This window comes from Exophiala viscosa (assembly GCF_022695815.1).
Source record: "Exophiala viscosa unplaced genomic scaffold EDD37scaffold_9, whole genome shotgun sequence".
NCBI lineage: Eukaryota > Fungi > Ascomycota > Eurotiomycetes > Chaetothyriales > Herpotrichiellaceae > Exophiala > Exophiala viscosa.
In genome coordinates, this window is record NW_026944361.1 from 310,734 (window position 1) to 336,376 (window position 25,643).

General features: G+C 51.4%; 9 protein-coding genes across 9 annotated transcripts; 6 read left to right on the forward strand and 3 right to left on the reverse strand.

Annotated features, from left to right (window-relative positions):
• Positions 1 to 175: 175 nt before the first annotated feature.
• On the forward strand, positions 176 to 3,567 carry EDD37DRAFT_496881 (uncharacterized protein). The gene has a single exon (XM_062813416.1). It carries the CDS (start codon positions 504 to 506, stop codon positions 3,357 to 3,359), a length of 2,856 nt encoding a protein of 951 aa, XP_062667715.1. The 5' UTR covers positions 176 to 503; the 3' UTR covers positions 3,360 to 3,567.
• A 208-nt stretch (positions 3,568 to 3,775) lies between these two features.
• EDD37DRAFT_567180 (major facilitator superfamily domain-containing protein) lies at positions 3,776 to 5,503 on the reverse strand (the record flags this gene model as incomplete). The annotated part of the gene is made up of 2 exons (XM_062814135.1): positions 3,776 to 4,246; positions 4,304 to 5,503. The coding sequence occupies 2 exons, from the start codon at positions 5,501 to 5,503 to the stop codon at positions 3,776 to 3,778; spliced, it is 1,671 nt and encodes a 556-aa protein (XP_062667716.1).
• Positions 5,504 to 6,599: 1,096 nt separating this feature from the next.
• EDD37DRAFT_496878 (oxidoreductase) lies at positions 6,600 to 8,046 on the reverse strand. Its single transcript, XM_062813415.1, has 3 exons — positions 7,784 to 8,046; positions 7,282 to 7,734; positions 6,600 to 7,195 (listed from the first exon to the last, which is right to left on the reverse strand). Exons 1-3 carry the CDS (start codon positions 7,830 to 7,832, stop codon positions 6,900 to 6,902), a joined length of 798 nt encoding a protein of 265 aa, XP_062667717.1. The 5' UTR covers positions 7,833 to 8,046; the 3' UTR covers positions 6,600 to 6,899.
• Positions 8,047 to 8,495: 449 nt separating this feature from the next.
• On the forward strand, positions 8,496 to 11,786 carry EDD37DRAFT_636330 (cation transport protein-domain-containing protein). Its single transcript, XM_062816977.1, has 2 exons — positions 8,496 to 8,905; positions 9,001 to 11,786. The coding sequence occupies exons 1-2, from the start codon at positions 8,858 to 8,860 to the stop codon at positions 11,524 to 11,526; spliced, it is 2,574 nt and encodes an 857-aa protein (XP_062667718.1). The 5' UTR covers positions 8,496 to 8,857; the 3' UTR covers positions 11,527 to 11,786.
• A 578-nt stretch (positions 11,787 to 12,364) lies between these two features.
• Positions 12,365 to 14,037, forward strand: EDD37DRAFT_497487 (mannan endo-1,6-alpha-mannosidase). Its single transcript, XM_062813421.1, has 2 exons — positions 12,365 to 13,711; positions 13,770 to 14,037. Exons 1-2 carry the CDS (start codon positions 12,557 to 12,559, stop codon positions 13,998 to 14,000), a joined length of 1,386 nt encoding a protein of 461 aa, XP_062667719.1. The 5' UTR covers positions 12,365 to 12,556; the 3' UTR covers positions 14,001 to 14,037.
• An 844-nt stretch (positions 14,038 to 14,881) lies between these two features.
• Positions 14,882 to 16,411, forward strand: EDD37DRAFT_652193 (uncharacterized protein; the record flags this gene model as incomplete). The annotated part of the gene is made up of 1 exon (XM_062818435.1): positions 14,882 to 16,411. One exon carries the CDS (start codon positions 14,882 to 14,884, stop codon positions 16,409 to 16,411), a length of 1,530 nt encoding a protein of 509 aa, XP_062667720.1.
• A 1,233-nt stretch (positions 16,412 to 17,644) lies between these two features.
• Positions 17,645 to 19,492, forward strand: EDD37DRAFT_555140 (kinase-like domain-containing protein; the record flags this gene model as incomplete). Its single annotated transcript, XM_062813697.1, has 2 exons — positions 17,645 to 17,848; positions 17,897 to 19,492. Coding segments are annotated over 2 exons (1,800 nt in total), but the record flags the coding sequence as incomplete, so codon positions are not given.
• A 754-nt stretch (positions 19,493 to 20,246) lies between these two features.
• On the reverse strand, positions 20,247 to 22,308 carry EDD37DRAFT_636336 (uncharacterized protein). Its single transcript, XM_062816978.1, has 3 exons — positions 21,876 to 22,308; positions 21,641 to 21,787; positions 20,247 to 21,582 (listed from the first exon to the last, which is right to left on the reverse strand). The coding sequence occupies exons 1-3, from the start codon at positions 22,017 to 22,019 to the stop codon at positions 20,746 to 20,748; spliced, it is 1,128 nt and encodes a 375-aa protein (XP_062667722.1). The 5' UTR covers positions 22,020 to 22,308; the 3' UTR covers positions 20,247 to 20,745.
• A 684-nt stretch (positions 22,309 to 22,992) lies between these two features.
• On the forward strand, positions 22,993 to 25,518 carry EDD37DRAFT_497528 (WSC domain-containing protein). The gene is made up of 3 exons (XM_062813422.1): positions 22,993 to 23,284; positions 23,332 to 23,955; positions 24,002 to 25,518. The coding sequence occupies exons 1-3, from the start codon at positions 23,116 to 23,118 to the stop codon at positions 25,378 to 25,380; spliced, it is 2,172 nt and encodes a 723-aa protein (XP_062667723.1). The 5' UTR covers positions 22,993 to 23,115; the 3' UTR covers positions 25,381 to 25,518.
• Positions 25,519 to 25,643: the final 125 nt, after the last annotated feature.

Below are 25,643 nucleotides of genomic sequence, written 5' to 3' on the forward strand. Positions count from 1 at the left end.
TCGAGTAGGTGTGTTCACTTGAGGCCCGAGGCCTCTCGAGATCACACTGTGGCACTCTCGCTGGAAAACAGCTTGCCGCTCAACGATAGAGAAGGTGCACTGTTTAAAGTATTTTCTTCTCTTGTCCACTCATATTGATCGAACTTACCATGCTGTACAGATTTTGCCCTACTCATGATGTCGACCTGGTACGTCTACAATGAAGCGAAAGTGGCCAGGAGCCTCGAATTGTGAAAACTGTCCCCTCCCTACCTCCCACTAATGATATGACGATTTTAGATAGCAATACTGGAATCAGAAGAAGGCCGATCTGGCCATCAATCCAGTGCACATTCCCTTGGAGTTGACATGGCCTTTGTTATCCCTTGCGCCAGACCCTCAATCTCACACATTCCAGCCTCCAGAAAGCGCGATCCCCTCACTTGAGAAACCACCTACGGCATTCTGGTCACTATGTTCCAGCATGTTACATCCCGCAAAAGGAGTGCTGACATCTGGCGAAGATGTGGCCGTTATGGCTTATCATTCTTGTCGCGGTGGCAGGAGCCGTGGCTATTCTTGTTATAGGAGTCTGTCTCGCCGTCAAGTTGGAGCGACGACGGCATCAGCAGATCCTTCGGAAACACCTTGCGAGCAATGACCCGGCCAGGCATCGTCGATCGAGATTCAGTGCACAAGATGTCAGCTATCAAAGTTTGCCGTTGCCCACCACAAGTCTCAGAAGAAGTGTACAGATGCCTTTTGGGATCGTGACGATCAGCTCCAGCAACTCGTTGACGAGTACGATCGATGAAGACAAAGAGGCTCGAGCAAGTACAACCATGCTCTATGATCCTGAAGGGGGACTGCGCCAGCAGGGCAGCAAGATTCGGAGCTTACCTTCAGACCGCTCGCTATACAACCCTAAATCACGCAGACAAAAGAAAACCGGTCACTTCCTAGACCTAACGAAAGCCCATACCTCGCCGTTGTCAGCAATCACTGAGTTCACTGACTCTCAAACGTGCGATTCTCCTGTAAACGAGGAATTTCCGCCCAACTCCCCAACAGTTGCTGAACAGAAGAAAGCGCTCATGAAGGCGCAAAGACAATTTTCCGTTCAATGGCCTCTTGCCATGTCAAAGGCTCGAACAGATGCAGCGCCGACCGAAGTACTGTCCATGGCTGCTCGCGCAAGTATGCTTATGCGGATGTACACGCCTTATGCTACCCATCATGTAGCTCAAACCTTCCGGCCACCGACGATGCCTCGGTCTGTCAGCATAACTAGTACTACTTCCTCAGCACCTGATGATCCTCTACCGCCATTGCCAACAACGAATACCTACAAGCAGACTAGGCCGTGCGAACCGAGAACCAGGGGCTCGATTGCCAGTTTGGAGACCATCAGCAGCTCTGTCTTAGGAATGGCGATGAGTTCTCCACGTACCGGGATAGTTAAAGGGGGTCATGGCGTTGCCGCAAAAGGTGGTCCTATAGATTTTGAGTTTCCCATTGAGGGCAAACCGTCCAAAGCTTCTCTGCAGGCTGACCCAGCGAGTCGGAACTCCCATGGGCGGGGCTCCACTGTGCCGGATGCAGGTGTCGACTATCATCGCAATAGTACCGCTGAGCACAGTCCAGCACGAATTGAAGAGAGCCCCAGGGCTCGACCCGTTCCGAGGATCGTTGTGGGTGGGGATGCCTTCAAGACCATCGATGCGAGCACATGGAGAAGCCCATTTCCTTCTAATAATCATAGTTTTCGCGCCGCGGACATGAAGAGACATTCAATGATTGAGCCTTCCAGGATCGCACAATGGCGTGCGGCGAGCGATTCCCTGGTGGCTGAAGCAAATACACCAGAGGCCACATCTCATGGTCTCGATATCAGAAGACCTGCCTCCGTGGCAACAGGCAATCCGCTGCAATGGGATCTACAAGGAGAACGCGTTGCAAATCGGCATTCTTGGTGGTTTCCGGAAGGACCAAAAAGAGGCCACAGACGTCAAAACTGTGTTCGCATCACCAATTTGCCCATTCCGGAGCTGAAACCAAAAGGAGTGGCACAGTTACCAGAGCTTGAAGAAGAGCAGCAGGATGTATACTCAGCAGACAACATCGACGATACCAATTTCGGGATCGGACAGCCAGGACAAATCATCAAAGCTCGCCCGTTTATGATGGAGATCAGCTCTTCACAAGGATCAACACCGACACCCTCGCCGTTCAAGAACCGTCCTGTACTCAAACCAGGCACACGACCGTTCAGAAAACAATATATCAATCCTCCCAGTAGACCCGCTGAGGATAAGACACGATTCGATTTGGACACCTTCATTTCCGATGATGGCCCCGGAAATGTGGTTTTCGGCACACCACAGCATTTGCCTCTTTCGCCCACCCCAAAGAACAGCATCCGCTTGAACCGCACACCCCCATCAGCCCAGCACGCAGACCATCTGCCACATGACTCACCCATTCTGCCATCTCCAGCGCTGAAATCGTCGTTGTTATATCCGCACAAATCTGTTGTCAAGGGTCCTCGCAATCCACGCACATTTGATCAGCCCTTCCACAACCCTCAGGCAAGTCCATTGCGGAACAAACACAATCCCACCATCCGCATGACAAGAAACCGTCGTTCAGGCGAAGTCGATCTTCGTAAATCGATCATGCTTTTACGAAGCCTGAACTCAGAAGCCAAGTTACTAGAGCATTACAGTTGCAAGTCGTACCAAGAAGTTGACTTTGAGAGAGGCGACGACTTGGCTGCAAGGATGCACAATTCAAGCCGTGCATTGGCCGCATACAACGTTTCTGGAGCACTTCAGAACGATCAAAGTACGAGGCTGAACCACTCCAGAGTGGTGCGGCCGACTTTAGCCGCTCCCCAGCCACAACATCTGTCAGCCTCTCCATCCGCAGCGTCCATCGGTGGTGGCTCCGTTTGGGAGGACGCCAGTGTTCGTGGCGAAAGCCCTACACCGTCATCCGATCTGGAAAACGAGCCAGTCTCATTTCGTCATGACGGAGGTGGACTAAGCGACCAATACCGACATGCACAGCACCACGCTGTTCAGTCCTCGGATCTGGCTTCCCATCATTCAAAGCACCTATCGACCCGAGACCGCCTAACTTCCCACGTGGGACAGCTACCTCGGTATCAGACTCATATCAGGCAATATGGCGAGGAGAACACCCAGCCGACCTCGACGCTTGTGCAAAATCTGGAGCGCGCCGCGAAAGCAGACCGCTGGAACGCCATTGGCGCCCAAGATCAGTTCCAGCACACCCATCGTGAACGGAGTCACAACCGTAGGTCGCCACTGGGCTTGGGTCTCATTATGGATAGCCCGACACTTCCGGCGTATGGTTAAGGCTGGACGTAAATGTGTCTGTTCGTGCGCGCTCCCATACATGAGCAAGACCGGGTGAGGGGACTTTGCGGCGTGCTTTGTATTTGCTTTGTAACAGTGTGTCTGTTCTGCCGCGCCCATTGCTACTTACCTACTTCAGTGTTGGGACTAAGATACGCCGGATCACGTAATGTCTAAAACATCAGAGGGCCTTGCTTAAACCCGGTTTCCTTCAATGTCGTTTCTTACGGATGCCGTTGCGGCCAGACAGTGCCACTTGTTTTGGAATCCGGCCCGCCCAGTAAGAAATTCCAGGGGATGCTTCTGCATTCTCTCATCCACACTCCTATTTCATCCTAGCACGTCCTCGTCGAATGCGAGAGCTCTATTCCATGTTGTGTCAACGCCATGCGCTATGCCAATCCAACAATGCTGGACTATTCACCAACGTCCACCTTCTGAGCATGTTTCTCCACACCAGATATGCCAGCAGCATCCTCATCAGCCTCACGCTTCTCTTCCTCCTGCACAGCCTTCTGCCTCGCCCGAATCTGGGCCATAACCTCAGCCGCATCCGCCGCGTACTTGCACTTCATTCGAATACTCTTGCCGTACTTGTAGAATATGAATGGGAATGGCGTGCATGCGAGCGCGAGGAACGCCGGGATCGAGCTTGCCCAGTGGATGCCTAATCTCGCGTACATGTAATTGGTAAACAAGGGGAATATGGCGGCAAATAGGGCTCGTACGATAGCCGTGGCTGCCAGTACGCTCGCGGCGTATATCGTGTACGCGTCGATGAGGTAGTTGATGGAGGCTAGGAACGCCAGCACCATTCCGAAGCCGAAAGGGGCGCATGCAAGGATTGGTACGATCCAGTGGACGGAAGGGCCGTTAGTCCATGCGAACTGTTCTTTGTTAACTTGCGGACTCTAGACAGGATGTTGGAACGGCATGGCACTTACCCAGAACATCCCGATGGGAATGGCGATGGCGCCGATCGTGGCTGGAGGTAGCCGCACTTCGGGTGGTGCTTCGCCATTATACTCCTTGTCAATCCGTTGATATCGCTTGTTGTCGAGAATGCAGTATATCGTAGCGGCGATTTGGCCACCAGCTAATCCCAGAAAAGCCAGTCCGCTGATGCCTTGGGACCAGTGCCGTCCTTCTGCGAAGACGATGGGGAAGGCGCCGAAGAGCAAGAAGAGGGTGCCGTATAGGATGGCCAACCACAGCGAGAGCAGGAGGACTATTGGTTCGAGGAACAGTAAGATCCATGGCCGTTTGATGGCTTTATTGAAAGCCTCCTTCGCAGTGACTTTGCCCTGCCGGTGTTCAATCGCTGATACGTAGACTTTGCCTGTGCGTTTGCTGAGTTGGTTGGCGCGACGGGATAGGATGACGGGCGCGTACGTCTCAGGCACCGTCAGGGAGCCGAAGATCCAGAGCGTGGCACAGTACAATGCCATGACGGCTTCGAGCCAGCGCCAGCCCGCGTTCTCCGCAACGAAGCCGCCTATGAGCGGACCCAGCGCAGGACCAAGGAATGGCGCGCAAGCAAAAAGGGTTATCCCAAGCCCGCGTTGACTGGCCGGGAACATGTCCGCGATCACCCCTCCAGCATTAGTCAAGGGAGAAGAGCCGAATATGCCGCCGATGAAGCGGAAGACGATGAGACTGGCGATCGAGTTAGCCCCAATGGCTGCGCCATTGAAGGCCGTCAGGATCAGATAAGTTCCGAAATACAAGTACTGGCGGCCGTATAGCTCGGACAGCGGACCCCAGATCGTAGGACCAAATGCGAACCCCAGGACAAAGGACGATGTGCCCAGTGTAGCGACCTCTTCGCTGCAGCCAAAGTGGTCCATGAGCTGAGGTATACTCGCGGAGTACGCCGAGGCCACCAATGACACTGCGAGCGTAGCAATGGCCACGGTGAAAGTGATGGCCCATTTCTTCCAGTCTGGCCATTCCATGGGGTTTCGTGGATCGAATGGGATCCATTCCACGAGATAGGGATCTTCTGTCGTGCCGGCACCTTTGTAGCGATAGTTGAGCACGTCTTCATTGGTGACCAGGGTTTGACTGAAGACTAGACGCCAATGGGCGACGGGTTTGGGAGTATGAGGCCGTTTCTGGGCCTCAACATCGTTTATGCCTCGCATGTTGGTTGACGGTGTGGACAGCGAGGAACTCGAAGACGACTGTGGCATGACTGGTAAGGTTGTCTTTGCCTGAGGATCAAGGGGAGTGGTGAGCTTGAGGCATGAGGACAAAGATAAGAGCTGACGATCCAGTCGTCTTGTAAATGAAAGAAAGCAGAAGTCTGTGAGTTATGTACCGACATTTTGGTAGTAGCGTTTAGGCTTTCAAATATGCAGATCTGGATACACCAGTATCCGAGGGTACGGAAGTAATGGATTCAAGGTCAATTACCAGAAAGCTATCTGCGGGCAGGGAGTTCGGACGAATATAAGGACGAGGTGGAGTCACCATGTCCGTCTGACAGAGCGACCTGAATCTCTCCGGGTGATGGAATTGTGCGGGGACGTGTCATAAAGGTCGTGTCAAGCGGAAGAGAATATTCGGTCCGGAGAGTCCATGGGGTCTAGCGTTGCAGTGCCGAGTTATCCGCGAGAAGGTCTCTGTCCAATATGCTTGGGTGCTTGTCTTCCGCATTTGACTTCTTCGTCATCAGGGTTTGTACACAAGGAGTGCTTCCTGGCCTTATACTCGAGCACAATGATACATCTCGAGTTCGAGCAGGAACCTAGTGAATATTCTTGTCGTGTTAGGACATATCCGGTCATACTCGCGACAAAGCAGAGGTGGAACCGGAATAGGCGAGGACTTACCAAGTCCGCGTATCTCATTGCTTTTGACATGCGTCCTCAATGCTTTTTCTTACCTTGCATCCTTGTGTGCTGTTGGCCGAAGAAGTCGCCATGTGCAAACAGATAGCTGAAAGGTGAGCGCCATGCTGGCAGTCTCCCATATCATGTCGTTTAGATGGCTGGAAACAGCCTAGCGGAGTACGTTCAAGCATGCAGAGCTCCGAGCCTGATCAAAAGACTGGGAGCGCAGGGCTGGATCATTATGATATGAACGAGACAACGTCCGGCCGGCCGTGCTATGAACGGAAACGACAAGCCATAACAAGAATCGTTGAGCTGGAGCTTTTCGTCCTTCTGAAAGGCACGATTTACTGCTGTTCCAAGGGCTGCAGCGCTGCCGATGATCGCCAAGGGGCAAGCTCGTTTCCAGAAAACGTGGCACCTTCTGGGAAGGGGAACCTCGACAGAATAAGCTCAAGATCCGGCAAGTTGCAATGGCCGGTGCCTTGAGTCGTAGGTGGTAGGAGAGTATGCTTCCTGACGCTCTTCTCCAAACCAAGGACCAACACTATAATGTTGTGTGCGAAGAACTCCTTAATCCCAATAAGAACCAACATCAGTTTGGGATAAGGACCTACAGCGGTCAGATAGTGTCACAAGTTGGAAAGAGGCTCAGGGGTTTGGTCATTTGGAACGAGGTTATAAGTTATCTGGACGTGACTGCTTCTCAGTTAATTATATAACCGCCATCCACGACCAGAGCATGTCCTTGGATGAAACTGGCCCGGTTCGAACACAGAAACAAGGCGGAGTCCGCAATCTCTTGAGGTTTGCCCATCCGTCCCATTGGAGCAATATTGATGGCCGGGGCTAGTCGATCGCGTGTGAATTGATCCGAAGTCGTCATGGGCGTCTCGATAACACCCGGACATATACAATTCACTCTAATGTTGTCCCGTGAGTAATCGATTGCGTCGCACTGAGTCATTGATATCACGGCTGCTTTGGACGCGCAGTAGTGAGCTGGCAAAGACAAGTGTCAGTCTCCAAAAGCTGCTCTTGTACTCAAGAAAGCATCGCAAGGGTGAAAGATAAGACAATGTACTCACGGGCAGTCGGTCGGCCAACGATACCAAGCTGGCTGGCTATGTTGACAACGGCACCACGCTGAGGTGCTCTGCCAGAATCATCAGAGGTTGGGTCCTGCTTGAGCATCTGCATCAATTCGGCGCGGGAAGAGAGCCAGCATCCACGGTAGTTGATTTTGTTGACCCGATCAAATTCAGTTGTCTCCATCTCGTGAGACCTCTGGGACTGTCCAAGGACACCAGCACAGTTGACAGCGTAATCGACTCGACCGAATTTTCCCACGACATTGGCCATGAAACGGCTCACAAAATCCTCTTCTGAGATGTCACCAGCCTCGGAGTAGATTTCCACTTCGGGCCATCTTTCGGTGATAGAACTATGTGTCTTGCTTAGCAGCTCTGCGTTCCAATCCGTGATCGCGATCCTTTTGCAGCCAGCTTCAGCAAACGCTGTGGCCGTTGCAGCACCGATGCCTATGCGGTCTTTAGCATGAAATCACTTCGTTACCAAACCTGGCCTCACCTGACCCGGCAGCACCAGTGACTACCGCAACACCAGGGAACAAAGTCATTTTCCGGTAGGTATTGCGTTTCTCAGCTCTGAGTCTTTTGAATGTACTTATCGAATGTTTTCCCAGGTCAATATCAACGATTGGGGATACAAAGGCTAACAGGTTGCATGTCTCCTGTTTCTGACGTATGGCTTCGAAAAGTGGGGGGAATCTATGGTCGCTCTCGTAGAGGTTCTGTTGATTGTACAATGTATGTAGTCCTACTGAAAGGAGGACACCGCCTCTACAAAGGGGGCACGCAACCTCTATCTCATTGTCGGAAATACGTAGGGGACGATGGTTTCAAGAGTCGAGGTTATTAGACAGTTCACGTAACCAATATACATCTTCTGATATCCGCGATTTATGTTCTGATTATATGGGCGTCATCTGCACCTGGCTAAATAAGTAAAGTCGAAGCAGACAACGACCAATCAGGATGGTGACGTTTACTCGAGGCAGCCATTACTACTAGTAGTATCGGTCTTTCGTTCCCAGCAATGGCCTTGCCGTCGAGGGGACTTGATATCAGTGCGACGCTGAGGTCGAATCCGCAAGGCGTCAGCATCCGCTAGGTAAGTACATCTATGGGATCTTTCATTTGCGGTGCCAATACACATTTCTTAGGCTGCAGGTCCAGTTAAGCATTTCTGACTCCGGGAGGTCCAGATCCTACTAGTAGTACGTGGCTCCCCCAAGAATTTTGGCATCCACTGGCACTGGCGTCATCTGCACCACCACCCAACGCCAGCTTTCGATCCGCCAGTTTTACCTTTTCTGCATCGCCTGCGTTTTCCCTTTACCACTCTTCATCACTTCGTTGCTGCATGTACAGATTTCGACATAGATTCATCTAACGTTGCCGCCGGCTGCAGCCATGACTATCGCCCATGACGCTGCTGTTCGTCCGCGATCCATCTCGACTGCCATCGAATCCTAACAATGACCCTTAACCTTGTCGGTCCCTCTCCAGCCCAGTGCTGACCTTGTACCCCGAAGTCTGATCAACCTTCACGAGTACACGCTCGACCTCGTGTCCAGCCAATATGTGGAGAAAAACAGCGTTGGAGTTCTGGGGCTTTTGCAAACGCAACGTAAGTATCCCTTTTTGGCAGAAGACTGTGGCATTGAAGCACGAGTCTTTGCTTTATTCCAGCTTGTACCGACACAACTTTCTAACGCTGTGTAGATAGTACCGGACCTCCTAGTAAAGCGAAGATTCAACTTCATCACCATTCACTATCTGTACCTTATGGGCATGGCACTTCTGCTGTCTGTCATCATGTATGTTCAAGGTGGTATGGCTTATATCGACGCTCTCTTCTTCGCCTCGGGGGCTTGCACTCAGAGCGGATTGAACACGGTTGATGTGGACTTGATCACGACCGGTCAGCAGGCCATGCTGTTCCTTGGGGGGATGCTTTGCAACCCTATCTTCATCAACTCCGTTGTCGTCTTCGTTCGGCTGTACTGGTTCGAGAAGAGGTTTAAAGATGTCGTCCAGGCTTCCATGACCCTGAGGCGCACGAAGTCTCGGTCGCGGAACAATACCATGGCCAGAGATGATCCAGAAGTAGGCGCTGAAGCCAGGGGGGTCAACGGTCAAGCCATCAAGATATTGCGGCATACTGGCCACAGTGATGGTCAACACTCTACCGAAAAGGTGGAGATTGAACCCCAACCCAATGAGAAAGCCATGGATGATTCGTCCAACACATCTCAGAGAGAAAGTGACGATATGAAAGATCCGGACGTTGATAACCCTCTGCACCTGAAGTCGACTCGGTCCACAGAAGACATGCGCGTCCCATCGCAACTGAGTCCCGAACAACACATCCGTTTTCTAGAGAGACAACGCAACCCTGCTGACACGAGTGCTTTGAGGATTCCCAGCCCACGAGAATTCGATTTGGGAGGTCGACCTGAGAATATCCGTGACAGCATCGACGAGAGGTTAGAACGCAGTGCCACCACTGATCCCAACCTAGAAAGTTCGAATCAGAAGGCTAGCATGGATCTCAACTCTGGGCCCGACGGTGCCGCTGCAGGGCATATTGCTTTCGATGAGCCGCGTCATATTCGTGAGCGTGGTGACAGAGCCACGACGTTTCCACGTCTGGGTACGCGACAATCTACTGTGCCGAGAGATGCATACGATTCCTCGGGTCAAGGAGGAAATCCTCGAATGAGGAGGTCAAGCACGTTCCGTACCCTCCAGCGCAGCAACACAGGCCGTACCTTGGAGCAAGCACCGTACCTGAGTTGGGAACCGACGATTGGTCGAAATTCTGTCTTTATTGGTCTGACGGAGGAACAACGCGAGGAGCTAGGCGGCATTGAGTACCGTGCCTTGAAGACCCTGGCCTTGATACTCGTCGCGTACTTCTTCGCTTTCCACCTACTGGGTATGATATGCCTGATACCCTGGATCTTGCATACAAGTTACGGTCAAGTGGTCACTGCACAGGGACAAGGTCGGGTATGGTGGGGAATCTTCACTGCGGCTTCAGCGTTCAATGACCTTGGATTTACCCTCACCAACAATTCCATGATCTCCTTTGGATCGGCCGTCTTTCCTTTGCTTTTGATGACCTTTCTCATCATCATTGGCAATACTGGATTTCCCTGTATGCTTCGATTCGTCATCTGGGCTATTGCTAAACTGACACCATACGGCGGAGCCGTCTGGGAAGAACTTCAGTTTCTTTTGGACCATCCTCGCCGATGTTTTACCTTGCTGTTTCCACGAGAGGCGACTTGGTGGTTGTTCTTCATCCTGGTCATACTCAACGGCCTCGATCTCGTTTTCTTCATCATTCTAGATCTCAACGACTCCACCATCATGCAAATACCCGGCGGCCTCCGTTTCCTTGATGGATTATTCCAAGCCGCGTCCACGAGAACAGCCGGCTTTAGCGTGGTCAACCTTGCAGATCTTCACCCAGCAATCCAAGTGAGTTACCTCATCATGATGTACATTTCAGTCTTTCCTATCGCCATTTCGATGCGTCGGACGAACGTATATGAAGAGAAGAGTCTGGGAATTTACAATAGTCCAGGCGAGGAAGACGAGGACGAAAAGGAGCCCAGCTATGTTGGAGCGCATCTTCGGAAACAACTCTCCTTTGATTTGTGGTACATATTCTTGGGATTGTTTATCATTGCTATCGTCGAAGGTGGGCAGCTGCAAAACACGAATCAGTACGCCTTTACGTTGTTCTCGGTTCTCTTCGAGATAGTATCAGCTTACGGCACTGTGGGCTTATCACTTGGCTATCCGACCATCAACGCCTCGTTCTCGGCGGAATTTCATACTCTGTCGAAGTTGATCATCATTTCCATGCAAATTCGTGGGCGACATCGTGGTCTACCCTACGAGTTGGACCGGGCTATCCTGTTGCCTTCGGAAAGTCTGCAAGCCAAGGAGGCGAAAGAAGCCGAACGGGTGCTGCGCCGAAGAAGATCGTCTCTGGGTGGCATGTCCACGACGTCGGCGGTCAATGGGAACATGGAAGGAAGCCAGTTTCGTCCGGAAACTGGACTTGGTTCCGGCTTTCAGGCAGGATCAGACGGGTCCAGTCCACGACCACGGGGCAACACGAATATCTCTAACACTAGCTCTGAACACAAAGACGCTCATGTGCCTAGTGCGCGACACGGTTTGGGAAATGTCATGTTCAGTTTGGCCAACAACGTTAGCTCGATCAAAGAGTGAAATGCGGGGATTGGCAAAGGAGAAGAGACATATCCGGTCTTGTACATGCAGGGGATCTTGGTCTTGTTTATATGCAGCGTGTCTTGTGCATCAGTAAAGTCATCGAGCGACGGCGCACGGTTGTTATATTCGGATTGGGAATCACAGGTATTATATCACAAAAGTGACATCCTGTCACGCCGGCATGAACATGAATATAGGCGATCAGAATTGTATTTGTATACCAAGTGTGCTTCTATTGGGGGTGCAAGAATGACTCGATGACCTTGGAGATTACTACCTACGGGTAGGTACGTCCAAGGGTTGGCCCTTGACCAAGATCTATGCGCAACGCCGAGATCTGGCGGTGGAGACTATTTGCGTCAGACATGGCCAACAGTGGTGTTTGTTTCAAACCAAGGAAGAGGCCAAGCGACTTGTCAGTGGCTGAATTGCCTGGGCATGCTCGGCGAGTCGGATACACTGGGTCACTAGGCTAGGGTTGTTAGGGTTGCCTTGGGATCTTGCTTGGGTCACCCCTCCCCCAAGGAACTCGCTTCGCCTCCCGCCTACAGCCATTACAGTATCCATCCAGCCGTGCTGCAGCCCGTGCCAGCCTTTGAGTTCGCATCATGACTTCGTTCTTGTTTTTGCATTCTGCATCTAAGCCTTGACCTCTTTCTTTGACATCCGGCCATTCTTTCTTTCTTCCTCAATACTATCACCACTCGTTCCTACACTGCATTTTCATTCAGATTGGCATTGGTGCCCATATCAGTCAATTAAGTCCTTCGTTTGCGGCAACAACCTTGCGACGACAAAGTATTCGCACTAAAAGGCTCGATCCTCGACATCCCTGTGATTCCCTTCGACCCCCGAGACACGTTTAGACCGATTAGACAGTCTGTGTATATATTCGTCAAGGTCACGAATTACAGCGGATAGTGTCAGTAAGAAGAAGGGCAATCTGTTCGCTCAAGGGCGCTACGGTCTGTTGATTGGGAAAAGAGAGATCCTACACATACCACAATTGAGATAATACACCAGCATCATGAAATCACGATCGTTCATTTTGGCCTCGTTGGCCGGCATGCTGTCGGTCACGAACAGTTTAACGCTCGACGTTACAAGTTCAGACTCGGTCAATTCCGTCAGTTCAACAATTGCCTACGATATGATGACCTATTATTCTGGTAATCAGACAGGCCAGGTCCCGGGTCTACTGCCAGGGCCTTGTTCATCTACAGCATGTTACTATTGGTGGGAAGCTGGTGCTATGTTTGGGTCACTCATCAACTATTGGCAATACACGGGCGACGACACTTATAATTCCGTGGTGTCACAAGCTCTACAATTTCAGATTGGACCAGACCAGAACTACAACCCTCCAAACCAGAGTAAGAACATGGGCGTGGACGATCAAGCATTTTGGGCCTTTTCCGTAATGGATGCGGCCGAAGCCAACTTTCCAGAGGCTGGTGGTGATGCTCCTTCTTGGGTGGCTCTCGCTCAAGCGGTCTTCAACTTTCAAAAAGAGCTATGGGATGATGCAACATGCGGAGGCGGTATGCGCTGGCAGGTGTATTCTTTCAATGCTGGTTACAACTTGAAGAACACCATCTCAAACGGTGGTAACTTTCAGCTGGCAGCACGTTTGGCCTATTACACTGGCAACCAGACATATGCCGACTGGGCTGTTCAGATGTATGATTGGATTGCTCAGACCCCTCTGTTCTCGACACAGGATGGACACCTATATATCTGGGATAACACCGACACCGACAACAATTGCTCAGACGTTGCTCATTTCGCCTGGACCTACAATTATGGAACCATGCTGATGGGCGCCGCTTACATGTACAATTTCACCGGCGGTAATGCTACATGGGAAGCTCGAGTTGAGCAGATTCTTGACGGCGCCTACAATCTCTTTTTCCCTTCGGAGTATGGCGGCAATATCATGTCCGAATTCCAGTGTGAACCGGCATCGAACTGCAACAACGATCAGAGCAGCTTCAAGGCTTATCTGTCACGTTGGATGGCCGTGACGGCCATACTGGTCCCGAGCACATACGACTCAATCATGACGAAGTTGACTGCTAGCGCTGCAGCTGCTGCACAGCAGTGTACTGGAGGAACGAACGGACGATTGTGTGGTCGTCGATGGTATGCGACGTGGGATGGAACGAGTGGTGTCGGCCAGCAGGTATGCGAGGGGAAGATGACGGTGATATAGAGGTTCAACCGCTGACTTGTGATTTTAGATGCAAGCACTGAGTGTCATTGGCGGGACAAGTATCAACTCGGCAATCGCTCCGAAGACGGTCAATACTGGTGGTACGTCTGTAAGCGACCCAAGTGCTGGAAGTGACGCAAACACTTCCCCAACGGCAACGGAATCGGCCATTACGACAGGAGACCGGGCAGGAGCTGGTGTGTTGACTGTACTGGCAATTTTTGTTGTCATTGGAGGAAGTATTTGGATGATCGTATGAACGGACTACAACAGGGAGACAACGAAATTGGCGTTGGATACTTGGGTTGCGGTTGGTTGGGTACAACGGTTGGTCAATGTGGACACGAGACATTGTATAGAACGAACAAGGCATGCCTCATGGCGCTGGAGTATTGACGGCAAAGATCGGGACTTGGTTTCTGTGTGTTCTGGGCCGGATGCAGTCTTGGATGGCTGTTTATGGGATTCATGTTGCATTGGATTGTGTGCGGTATTTGGCCATGATTTGTATGACACAGGCAGCATTTCTGTGGCATTGTGTTGGGAGTTTTGTCATAACTATCAGCATTGCCATAGCTATGAGTGACACAAGACACAATTGTCCCGTCCTCGCGGATAAGATGTAATTCTCCCTTTCCGACCTCTTCTGTGCACATGGGCAATGTCATGCTTGATAACTTGGCCAAGAAGCGGAATTTCAGGCTGTAACGCCCCAAAAGGTCGAAACTGCATGATGGCGTAAGTTGCTCAAGTAAAGTTGGTTTCATTTCCGCCGCATGCAGGCGACCGACCGATGGAGATGGAGGCCTGTCCAATTAATTTTGTGGCTTCCTCTGTTTTCGGCACCTGTCAACATGACCGACCATCTCTCTTCCTCTCAATGATGCTATCCTTTTCACAAACACACTTCAATCTTGCACGCTGTATATGACGACTGATCCATGATCGCCACGTATTCACGACTTGACGCCCCCTTCTCGAAACTTCCAATCATGCTACTTCAATTAGCGGACCACACTTGACATCTGTTTACGCCCCTCTGAAAAGATCCCCACAAGGAGGTCTGATCACAGTGTTGACAGTTAAGACGCGACTGGGGACAAGAGACCCGATTGCGATATGGGGACAAAGTCCAGACTAATGTCTCCCGAGCCTACAACAGCGCCTGCTTTATCTGAGGATGTGGAACGCAAAGTGGCAATACCTCAAAGCCCGACAAGGACACTCTCGAACGATAATGCGTCTCCTAGAAGACAAAACAGGGGCCTTGCACTGAACTTCCCGATCTTGCTGCCCACGAACACGCAGATCATGCAGTCACCAACATCTGCTTCCAATATCCTTCCGAGCCCCGTCGCGTCTGCCAGGTCCTCCCCTCGTACTCGGACAGCGCCCTTCAGGAGTCCTGAACCCGCACATGAAGCCAGAGACCTGGCCAAGACGAGAGGCAGTGCAGATTTCCTTACGCTTCTAGCTGGACAGGAGAGGAAAGTCCTCGAGTTAAGAGAAGAATTGCAAAAGGCAGAAGGAGATCTGTTGGAGCTGAAGAAACAATGGGCGCTCTTTGAAGCCAACAAGAAAAGGGATGAAGTGAAACATGTAAAGAAATTGCAACCATTGGCGCTGGATGACGTCGCAGGTCGTGAGAACGTCCTAGGAGAAGACGACGTAGATGAAGAACGGAGGAGGAAACGTGCCCTTGTTGAGAGGAACAATGAAACAGATACTGCGACAGTGAACGGTTCGACGACAAACCTAAGCCGCAAGGGGTCAAAGCGTGTCTTCGAGGGAAGACATACTCGCACATTGAGTCTCCTAAGTCCGACATCGCAAAAGCCTGGCCGACCACCTGCGACGACCTCAATTGACGAGATCACGAATTTGCAAAACAGTGCACCTGAGTTGGGTCATGACGCTGAGGTGACCCGGCCACCACTTACGAGGATGTCAACCTTGAATGATTTTATAGAGAACGACAACCTTCCTTTGGGGTTTGGGAAAACCTACAGGGACCTGGCGGCAAATCGGCGTTCAATGCCCCCTGGCGCCACAGACGTGCTCAAGCAGGGCAAATCAGTCTATGACGGTGTTCGAGAGGGGCTCTGGACCTTCTTTGAAGATATCCGGCAAGCGACAGTAGGAGAAGAAGGCGTCAATGGTACAGTTGCACAACAGCGACCCTCGAGACCACAACCGAAGCGATCGGCGACTGGAAGGACCTCCTCCGAGAATCGCAGAGCACAGTCGAAAGAGCCATCTTTCTGGAAGGAATTTGGAGTGGAAACGCCCCGAAGGCCGCCAATGCCGCAAGAAGGCACAAACAAGACCAATGGACATGTACAGCAGAGGAGCACTACTAGTACCGACTCAGTCAATCCTCCTAGTCTGCTCCCAGATACCACTGACGAGGACGTCGAGGTCGGATGGGATGCATGGGACTCGCCTGTCAGTAATCGACAGAAAATCATCGACACCGGAGAAGATGTCAAGAAGTCCTCTGGAAACGGTTTGCCATGGCCGGAGATTAAGACACTGACTCCGACACGGCTAACAAGCACGGTGAGCGATCTTATGAAAGAGTGGGATACGGGTCACCATGAAGTCGAGCAGAGCAAGTCGACGCCGCGGGGCGACGATGAAAGAAGTATACTCTACAGTCCACATATATGACCAGTATCGGTCCACATATGTACAAATGCAAAACCATGGCGATGCTTCCGGTCAAGGCTTGATCGACAATCAGATCTTCTTCTCAACGGCTTTTTAAACTACAAATGATGTAGTGTTGACTATGTCCACTCGAGTAGTCGGTCCATTTGGCATCTGGAGAGCATCACGCGACTCAATGGGGCAGATCTATGAAGTAATTATGTGACCGTTGGCCGGCTGACGTTTCTGTGTGCGAAGCACGAGGCAAGATCCGGCCCGTGGCAGATATCCTCCGGGAGATCCTCATATCAATATTGACAGATTGCACCAAGTGATGCAGATTGGGAGGATGGGATTCTTGATCCGAGGTCTTTATGTCCAAGAAAGCACTATAGCAGTGTGACCCTCGGACTCAATATAATGCCGTCCAGCTGCCTCACGCATTGTCACATGAATGACCACAATGGACGGAGAGAGGAATTGATATCTCCCCAGTAACCAGTCTTCGAGAAGGATCGCCAGAAACCCCTGAGAGCAGTACGGGATTTGCCTTGAAGAATGCCCTTATATGCGCATGTCTGGATCCTCTTCGACCCTTGTACGAACGTTACTTACGTAGACTGTCAAAAGGAAAGCTGAAGCTAGGATGGAGACGGAGATTCGGGACCATAACAAAAGGCAAAAGGATGGAAGTCGGATTGGGAGGCTGTTCGAAAGTCCACTCTCGGAAATGGCCCCTGCATTAGTTTCTGCGGCTAGAGGCCCGCGTGGGCGGGATGAACTGCCACTATGCCGCCTAGAGCCTGGGTTGCTATGCGCCTAGGTCATGTAAACAAAAGCCAGCCACAGTACTGTCCACCAACTTGCACCAAGATGTAAATGATCCGAGCCTCATCTATCCATATTCCTGGACCCATTCAACGCCTGGCTTGCTATGAGGCTACGCAGGTTTCACCTCAATACGCAAGCTCTTCCGAGTACAACATTGCCTACTGTATCTTGCGCCACGCAACACCCTCTGATCAATCAGCCGTCCTCAACATTCATTATTCTCATTCCAATGCTTGTATCACCGCCAATTGTATTCTTGGACCTCTCTTCGGCGAAGCTTGCATCTTTTGACGTATACTCCAACGACAAGACGACATTGCATGCAACACAGAATAGATTCCTCTGGCATATGGACAACGCCTGAGGTTGGGCAGCAATACTAGGCACAGTCTACTAGAGGCAGTCTTGCCAACGGATCGACAATTTACCATGATATCCCTTTACTCAGATGCCGCTCCTCACCGAGCTGCGCCGACGCACGCACCTTTCGAGATCCAAGATGACCATGCAAATGGCGACACACTGGCGGACAGATATCAGATGCTGGAAGAACTAGGTAGTGGCTCGTTTGGTGTCGTCTACAAAGCCATTGAGAAAGACACTGGCGAGATTGTCGCCATCAAACACGTATGTATGAGGCTCGACGTCGCAGTGCAAAGCTGACAAGTGTGACAGGTTGACCTGGAATCTTCTGAAGAAGATCTCTCAGACATTCTCTCCGAGCTGTCTGTTCTATCATCGTGTTCAAGTTCCCACGTCACAAAGTACCGCCTAGCCTTTCTACGGCGACAAACACTATGGATCGTGATGGAATACCTAGGAGGCGGATCCTGCGCAGACCTCCTCAAACCTCCCCCTCATAGAATCTCAGAGAGTCACATTGCAATCATTTGTCGAGAACTGCTGCTCGGTCTGGCATACTTGCACACCGAAGGAAAACTACACCGAGATATCAAGGCTGCGAACGTCCTGCTGGGCATGGACGGGCGCGTCAAGCTGGCCGATTTTGGAGTTGCTGCGCAACTTGTCGGTCTCAAGAGTGTAAGAAACACGTTCGTGGGCACGCCGTTCTGGATGGCGCCGGAAGTCATCCAGCAGGAAGGTCATGATGCCAAAGCGGATATCTGGAGTCTGGGTATTACAGCAATGGAACTCGCAAATGGCGAACCACCGCATGCCAATGTGCATCCAATGAAGGTTTTGTTCTTGATTCCCAAACAGTCTGCCCCTCGCTTAGAAGGCGCTCAGTGGTCGGCCAACTTTCGGGAATTTGTCGCTACTTGCCTCACCAAGGACGTCGACAGAAGGCCGAGTGCAAAAGAACTATTGAAGCATCGATTTGTTCGGTCCGCCGGCAAGGTCGAAGCACTGCAAGAGTTGATTCAGCGCAAGCAGGACTGGGAAGCGAGTAAGGGCGCCGAGCGGAATATGAAGTATTATGCCGAGACGCTCAAGAACCTATCGTCTGCACAGAACACCGACGACTGGGTCTTTGAGACAATCAAAGCTGTACCCACAATGGATCTAAGAGGCGTTCAGACGCAAAAGCGCAGAAAGGTCTCAAAGACTGCTGTGGATGTTCTTGGAAATCACCAAGAAGAAAGCCCGTCACAAATGATGGGCGAACTGGTCCTAGATCGAAGAGTGGAGACAGAGCAGAGTCCAAACAAATCGACGATGCGCAAGATTTCACAATCTAGATCACAACAGAAGGAGAGGAGGGTGTCTGGCTCCTCGGACCAGGGTAGACGAACGGCAAGGAAGAGACTCTCAAGTGCCCAACCGAGACAACCTTTGGGAGTGAATATGTCGTTCGGCAACAGTCCGAGTACAGTGCGACAGTTTAGGAGAGTGTCACCAAACACGAACACCAACACAAATGCGGAGAACGAAGAGCAGCTCGACGATCCCAATGCTAGTGTCATTAGGACGCCCTCAAAAGCGAAGCCGGGCTTGACATCTCTGGTGGACATAGGAAGCTCATTACTTGAAGAAGCAAAGTCTGACTCGGGATATTCTTCTACGGCCACAACGGTTGCGCCGACGCTTGTCCCAGCGGAGTCGAAGGAAGCTACCTTGGGCCGGAAATTGTACGCCAACGCCATCGGGATATCATGCCAAGATGTTCTGAACGACACGGCCGACGAGGTCAAGCGGGAAGCTGTATCCAGACTGGCCGAGGCTTTTTCGGACCTCGAAAGCGTGGACCCAGACGGCATGTATCATATCATGCGGTCGATCTTGTCGAAGATGAAGGAAGACGATTCGCTGAAGACGATATTGCCGCAACAGCAGACGGAGCAGACTTCACGCAATGTCTCGGCAAATGTGAGCCGGCAGGTGACGCCTAGCACACCGCGGACCAAGTTGGTGCTGGCTCAGAATAATCCTCACCTCAAGAGTCATCGACGCAGACAGAGTGCCCAGATCGTCGGGACTGCGAGAGTGAAGTCAAGGGCTGTTAGCGGCACCAGCCCCGTCAAGAACAAGAACGGTATTGCTGAGGGTGACGATGACGATGAGATGATGAGAGCGTTTGCTGGTGGATTGGAGCATACGAGACAGCTTGCTGATGTGCTGTTCGAGAGATGGTGCGAAGGATTGAGGGTGCGTTGGCCTGCTGTGTAAGAATGGAAGTGTGCGAGCGACCAGGTGAAGTTGAGATTGAATTCTTTGGTGTGTGCTGCATAGCCCAGCGGTGAGAGCTTTTGGATTTTCTTTTTCGTGTGTTTCGCATTTTCTTGGGATTTCTTTTCTTTCGTTGTGGGTTAGCATTGCGAACGGTCTTCAATTCACTTGTGTTGACATTAGGAAGGCGTTCAGGCTGAGCAGTGCTATGGTCTCGAGGCAAAGCAAGGAACTCGTTGGCAAAAGTGTTGCTTTGCATGGATGTGCAATATACGGCCGAAACATCATGTTTAACACGAGCCGAGCAATTTGTCTGTGGAAAAGGATAGGTTTCATAGGTTCTCTTATTGTATTTCTAGTTGCAGAAGTAGTTGAATTGATTGACGGTCGACATAACTTCTATCCTCTCGCCCAAGTGTGACATTGCCGTTCTTCATATCTCCTCAGATGCTACTGTACCTAGGTAAGCCAGAATCAAGCTACTTTTCACCATACTTTTATCGCTGTTGGCTCTTGTCGAGCTTGTGGGCCTTTGTTCCCTACGCCGACGATATCACATCTCTCTTGCCTCGACATCTCTCATGGTATCAATAGCACGCCAAGATAATTCGTAGGTCAAGCCTAGCAAACTGCCATGTCCGACCTTGGAGGTAAAGGGTGAGACTTGCTGAGGGAGATCCTATGCTGCTCTTGCTTTGCCATGGCGTGCAACTGCGGCCTTGAATCTGTTTAAGAACCTTTAACTGGTTCGATGTTGGGATTGCCATCACTCGTGAATGTTCAGTCGTGCCAGTCAGCATCGGGATCTGGACTGTGGGACGTGACAAGAGGTAACTGTTGGGCCATGTGCAGGATGTTGGCACAGTCCATGCGCATGCACGGACGCCTGGCTGGCCTTATAGTTTCACCTGGTCCACACCTTTCTCGGCCTCGATGGCATCTTTGTCGCTTTTCCAGACCTTCCATGCGCCCGAGCCTTGTGCTTCAGAGCCGACGTGGCCGACGGTGTCATCCAGAAAGTGGAGGACCGCGCGGCGCATGTCGACCAGTCTTGCGATACGGCACTCAATCGACTCACCTGAAATGTCGTGTTTGGAATTCGAGATGATCATAGAATGAGGTGACATACGGGCTCGGCCGGCAGATTCGATGGCAGTTTTCCAGCGCGCAAGTAGGAGATCTTTGTTGATGTGTGAAGGAACCGAGGCGTCACTGCCACCTTCGAGAATGAGGATACTCTTAGGCGTGTCTGGTTTGGAAGGCTGTAGGAAGTCGAGGCTTCCGATGCGGCCGAACGTGTCGAGATAGCGCTGGTCGGAGAGGTCACTGGAGAAGTAGTCGTCCATGGCTGGGTGAGCGGGCGAGTCTGGTGAGACGAGGCTGAGGAAGCGAGATACCGTCAAGGGTGCTGAACCAATCAAGTGTTTAGTGAGATTGGTTGGGAGGATTGTGGTTTTGTGTTTTTCGGCAGATGTGGCCCTGGCTATGGATAGGGCATGGTCGTATGCGGTTTTCGCCGAGGGGTTGGTCTTGATTTCGTCGAGGATAGCCTCACGGTCGGAGACAGGTGCTTGAATGATGGCACCCGATATGCGTGGGCGTGAACCAGGAGAACACAGATAGTGCATTACGTCCTGGCAGCCTGTCGAAAAGCCCATTATGACGATGGGCGTCGTAGAGGACTGGGTAATGGTTTCGCGAATGTAGGTTATTGCTGCACTCATTTCGTGGACCTGACAGGCTTTGTCAGCCATCTGGTCATGCCACCCTTCTAACAGGGTTTGAACTCACATCACGGTCCAGGTCGAACAGGCCAAATGACCTTCCTGCTGAAGAGAGTTGGACATGCATGACCCGCCATTGCTGGTCGGGCACATCGCGTGGAAATAACGCTGCGAGGTCGTCGGTGTATCCCGGACTGCGGAAATTGTCATACATCTGAAAAGTGTCAGTACGTCGTATTGGCACAGAACGGCAAACTCAAAGACCTCGTGCTTCCATCGCACGGGCTTCTAGAAGAACTTACGCCGCCAATGAAGAGGAGCATATTCGGTGGCTGGGGTCTCTGGGCGCTCGAAGTTGAACTTGAACTCGAACTCGAGCTCGTGGAGCCATTGACATAGTCGAGGAGCAGGAGAGTATCCTTGTAAGCGTGTATAATGGCCTCCATGCTTGCAGATGATGACCTGGCCTTTGAAGGCGCTGAAGAGGTAGACCAGTTCCTGCCTTGTAAGTGGTGTTTTCGTCTAGGAGACTGAGATGGTAGTCAATGTGCTGGACTCCACCGTCGCATCTGGACCTTCAAAGAGATCAATTGCCGGATCATGGGCGTGTCGATGAGCAGTGGGCAATTGCCGGCAAGCACTAAGGCACGTCTTGATGTAAGTGGCTCGAGATGTCAGTGTGCTGCAGCTTGAAGTTGAAGATTGAGGTTGGTTAAGAGTGCGGAGGCCTGGAGCGATGTCGGTGCTTCCTTTCGGCAAAATCCGAGGTTGAGCACAAGCCAATCAAACTGTGTAAGGCTGGGAAGCTTATTTTCACCAGCCTCGGCGCGTTCCTTCCTCTTCTCCTTTTTCCTTTCTTCGCGCTGGCTACTCTTCTATTTCGTTGCGATGTGATAAACCAGACGTTACTCTGCGCACAGTTTCACAAGTTCATGACCAGGCCGTCGCGACCATAAGCCACTGACAGCGCCATGAAAGTTCGCACCCGAACAAAATGACGTCTACGGCTCAGTATGAGGTTGGTCTGGAAGAGCTTGTGCTCGGGCTCAGGCTCGCACCGCAACGCACGAACCCCTTTTACCCGTGGTGAGCTCAATATGATAAGGAGCTTGGACATAGAAACTTCTTTCCCACGCGCCTATGGCGGCATCCGCACAGGTCATGTCTCCTGCCGACACGTTTTCAGCCGTGTACAGGAAGGTAATATCACAAGCGCAGCGGAGCGCATCTACCTTGATTGCATGCATCGCAAACCTTGTTGTATACCAAAGGCCTCCTTGTCATCGGTGCCTTGAACCTAAATCGCGGCAGAACTTTCCTGGCCCAGGCTTCTAGAGTTACATTCTTCACCCTTAGGTAAGATTACTCTTCCCGTCAACAAGCTGTCAGTTCCTGCCAACTACGGGAGTCACGTCCAACCCCTACATTTCACATGGAAACGAGCTCAAGATCTGCTGCTATATCAATCGAGCCTTTTCCACGAGAAGTATACACCATGTCGATCAGTACAGCCTCTTATCCTCGCACCAACAAGCATACACCATGAAGACTAGTATATCAGTTTCCCTGGCTCTCAGCCTTGGCTCGTGGCTCGGACTCGTCAATGCATACTGGCGAATGACCTGTAGTGTCGCTCAAACAGGCAGAGTCGATCCCATCCTCAGTCCGGGTTCCGTATCGGGCCACGTCCACTTGCTATCAGGCGCTACCAGTGAGTGAGCTCTATGAATTACAATGAACAATGGCTTACCATGATAGATGTCAACACCACCTCCGACTACGACACTCTGTCCGTAGCGTCTTGTACCACGTGCTCGGTGCAAAAAGATTTGAGTGCATACTGGACACCACTAATGTACTACCAATTTGCCAATGGTTCCCTCACCCCTGTACCCAATGATGGAACAGTGGTGTACTATCTGGGCAGAGGTGTCGACGTTGCAAACGCCATTCCGTTTCCAAAGGGTCTGAAGATGGTATCTGGAGACTCGACAGTCCGTTCTTACGACAACACAACCATGACTTATGGTAACAGTACTTATCCGTCGAGACCCGTTGCAGATCGTGTCAGTTTTGTGTGTATCGACTACACCAACGAAACCCCTCAGACCACATTTCTGAACAACACGGACTGTCCAGATGGTCTCCGGGCACAAATCCAGTTTCAAAGCTGCTGGGACGGTGTCAACCTTTACAAGTCTGATCAGTCACACGTGGCGTACCTGTCTCAGATTGACAATGGAGCCTGCCCACCAACACACCCTTACCTCATGCCACACTTATTCTTCGAAATCTACTACTTCCCGAACTCAATGGATACATCCGATGGGGGGCAGTTTGTCTTCTCCAATGGTGACACTACCGGCTACGGCTTCCATGGCGGTGAGTACATACGTCTTCTTGACGCCTCCTAGCTGACATGTCGCAGACTTCATGGACGGCTGGGACAATGACGTCTTGACTGAAGCTGTTGCGCAATGCTTAGTAAATGATACCGATGGTGTCATTTCAGAGTGCGCACCATTGGAAGCCTCTCAGGATGATTACTATGCAAACAACTGCCCAGAACGACCTGCTCTGGTCGATGAGCAAGTCAAAGGGATTCTTTCGAAACTCCCAGGGTGCAACAATGTCACTTCTGGACCCGAGGCGGCACCTCAAGGCATTTGTTCTACGGAGCCGAGCCTGATCACCCCTGAAGACACGGATGGGGAGACACGAGTTAAGCCTACAATCAATTCTACAACTGTTACCATGTCATCTGGAAGCACTGCGACATATTACGGGTGCTACATTGACGAGACCTCAGGCAGAGCTCTTTCCGGAGCTAGTACGACAAACTCCACTGGCATGACCACGGCCCTATGTGGGGCGTATTGCCAAAATAAGGGCTACTCCGTGTTTGGAACAGAATACTCGGACGAATGCTACTGCGGGAGCTCGATCTCGGCCTCTTATGCGACAAATGAAACCGGCTGTGCAATGGCCTGCATAGGTAACCTGACCGAATACTGTGGTGGATCAGCTCGCCTAAGCGTTTGGTTGATCAGCGGCAACGAAACCGATTCGTCTACCTCCTCAGGTCCTACGGTCGCTAATTCGACCTACATCAGCTGCTACTCCGACGGTACATCTGGCCGAACACTCACGACAAGAACCACGGATTCAAGCATGACGCTTGCAGAATGTGCTTCAATCGCACAAACGAGTAATTACAAGTACTTTGGTCTCGAGTATTCGGATGAATGCTGGGTTGGAAATACGCTAGCATCTACCGGTACTACCCTCGCTGAAGGAAAATGCGACATGACTTGCGCGGGCAACACCAGCGAAATCTGCGGCGGATCCAACGCCTTGAGCTTGTTCCAGAACAAGCTGTACGAACAACCAGGAAATCCATCTACTGTGAACATCACTGGTAAAAGCGCACAATTCGGATACCTGGGATGCTACACTGAGGGCACTTCAGGTCGTGCGCTTGGCGGCTCAAGCAGCTATTCCACGACCAGCAGCAGCATGACCGTGGAGCTCTGTGTTGCTGCATGCTACGCTAGGGGTTATGACTACGCTGGTGTGGAATACTCAGATGAGTGCTACTGCAACAACATCGGCATCACCAACGGCGCGACAACAGCCAGTTCTGGCTGCTCCATGATTTGTGACGGAAATGTAGCAGAGTACTGTGGTGGTTCGAACAGGGTCAATGTGTATGAGTTGAAGAATTCTACGAGTGCGTCAAGGTTGGCGCGACGAGAGCAGCAGCACAGCAGGCGCTTTATGCCTTCCCACTGGTTTGGGCTTAGTTAGGGGAGAAGAAAATGGTATGAGCTTATGGTATCAGCTTGCGATGTGCCGCGGCTGGGATATTTTGGACGGCTTGATATGAATGGGCGCAGGCGACGATTCATGATATTATGATTCTAGATTTGAGGAATATTTGGCCATTCAGTCTTTTTTCGATTGATTGATGACGGATATCAGAAAATTGCCACAACTCCACGCTATTCTGCACAATTTCCAATATGAGTACATCTTGATCCTTTCGTGCGCGAAGACCAACTGTCTTTGCC

What these genes read in the sequence shown, in the direction of transcription:
- EDD37DRAFT_496878 (XM_062813415.1), bottom strand. Translation starts at nt 7,832, where the DNA reads ATGACTTTGTTCCCTGGTGTTGCGGTAGTCACTGGTGCTGCCGGGTCA. An exon ending in CACTGGTGCTGCCGGGTCAG is followed by an intron (nt 7,735 to 7,783) that starts GTGAGGCCAGGT and finishes AAGACCGCATAG; the next exon opens with GCATCGGTGCTGCAACGGCC. An exon ending in CGTTGGCCGACCGACTGCCC is followed by an intron (nt 7,196 to 7,281) that starts GTGAGTACATTG and finishes TGTCTTTGCCAG; the next exon opens with CTCACTACTGCGCGTCCAAA.
- EDD37DRAFT_497528 (XM_062813422.1), top strand. Translation starts at nt 23,116, where the DNA reads ATGAAGACTAGTATATCAGTTTCCCTGGCTCTCAGCCTTGGCTCGTGG. An exon ending in CTTGCTATCAGGCGCTACCA is followed by an intron (nt 23,285 to 23,331) that starts GTGAGTGAGCTC and finishes TTACCATGATAG; the next exon opens with ATGTCAACACCACCTCCGAC. An exon ending in CGGCTACGGCTTCCATGGCG is followed by an intron (nt 23,956 to 24,001) that starts GTGAGTACATAC and finishes GACATGTCGCAG; the next exon opens with ACTTCATGGACGGCTGGGAC.
- EDD37DRAFT_496881 (XM_062813416.1), top strand. Translation starts at nt 504, where the DNA reads ATGTGGCCGTTATGGCTTATCATTCTTGTCGCGGTGGCAGGAGCCGTG.
- EDD37DRAFT_636330 (XM_062816977.1), top strand. Translation starts at nt 8,858, where the DNA reads ATGTGGAGAAAAACAGCGTTGGAGTTCTGGGGCTTTTGCAAACGCAAC. An exon ending in GGGGCTTTTGCAAACGCAAC is followed by an intron (nt 8,906 to 9,000) that starts GTAAGTATCCCT and finishes AACGCTGTGTAG; the next exon opens with ATAGTACCGGACCTCCTAGT.
- EDD37DRAFT_497487 (XM_062813421.1), top strand. Translation starts at nt 12,557, where the DNA reads ATGAAATCACGATCGTTCATTTTGGCCTCGTTGGCCGGCATGCTGTCG. An exon ending in CGAGTGGTGTCGGCCAGCAG is followed by an intron (nt 13,712 to 13,769) that starts GTATGCGAGGGG and finishes TTGTGATTTTAG; the next exon opens with ATGCAAGCACTGAGTGTCAT.
- EDD37DRAFT_636336 (XM_062816978.1), bottom strand. Translation starts at nt 22,019, where the DNA reads ATGGAGGCCATTATACACGCTTACAAGGATACTCTCCTGCTCCTCGAC. An exon ending in TGCTCCTCTTCATTGGCGGC is followed by an intron (nt 21,788 to 21,875) that starts GTAAGTTCTTCT and finishes GACACTTTTCAG; the next exon opens with ATGTATGACAATTTCCGCAG. An exon ending in TGTTCGACCTGGACCGTGAT is followed by an intron (nt 21,583 to 21,640) that starts GTGAGTTCAAAC and finishes AAAGCCTGTCAG; the next exon opens with GTCCACGAAATGAGTGCAGC.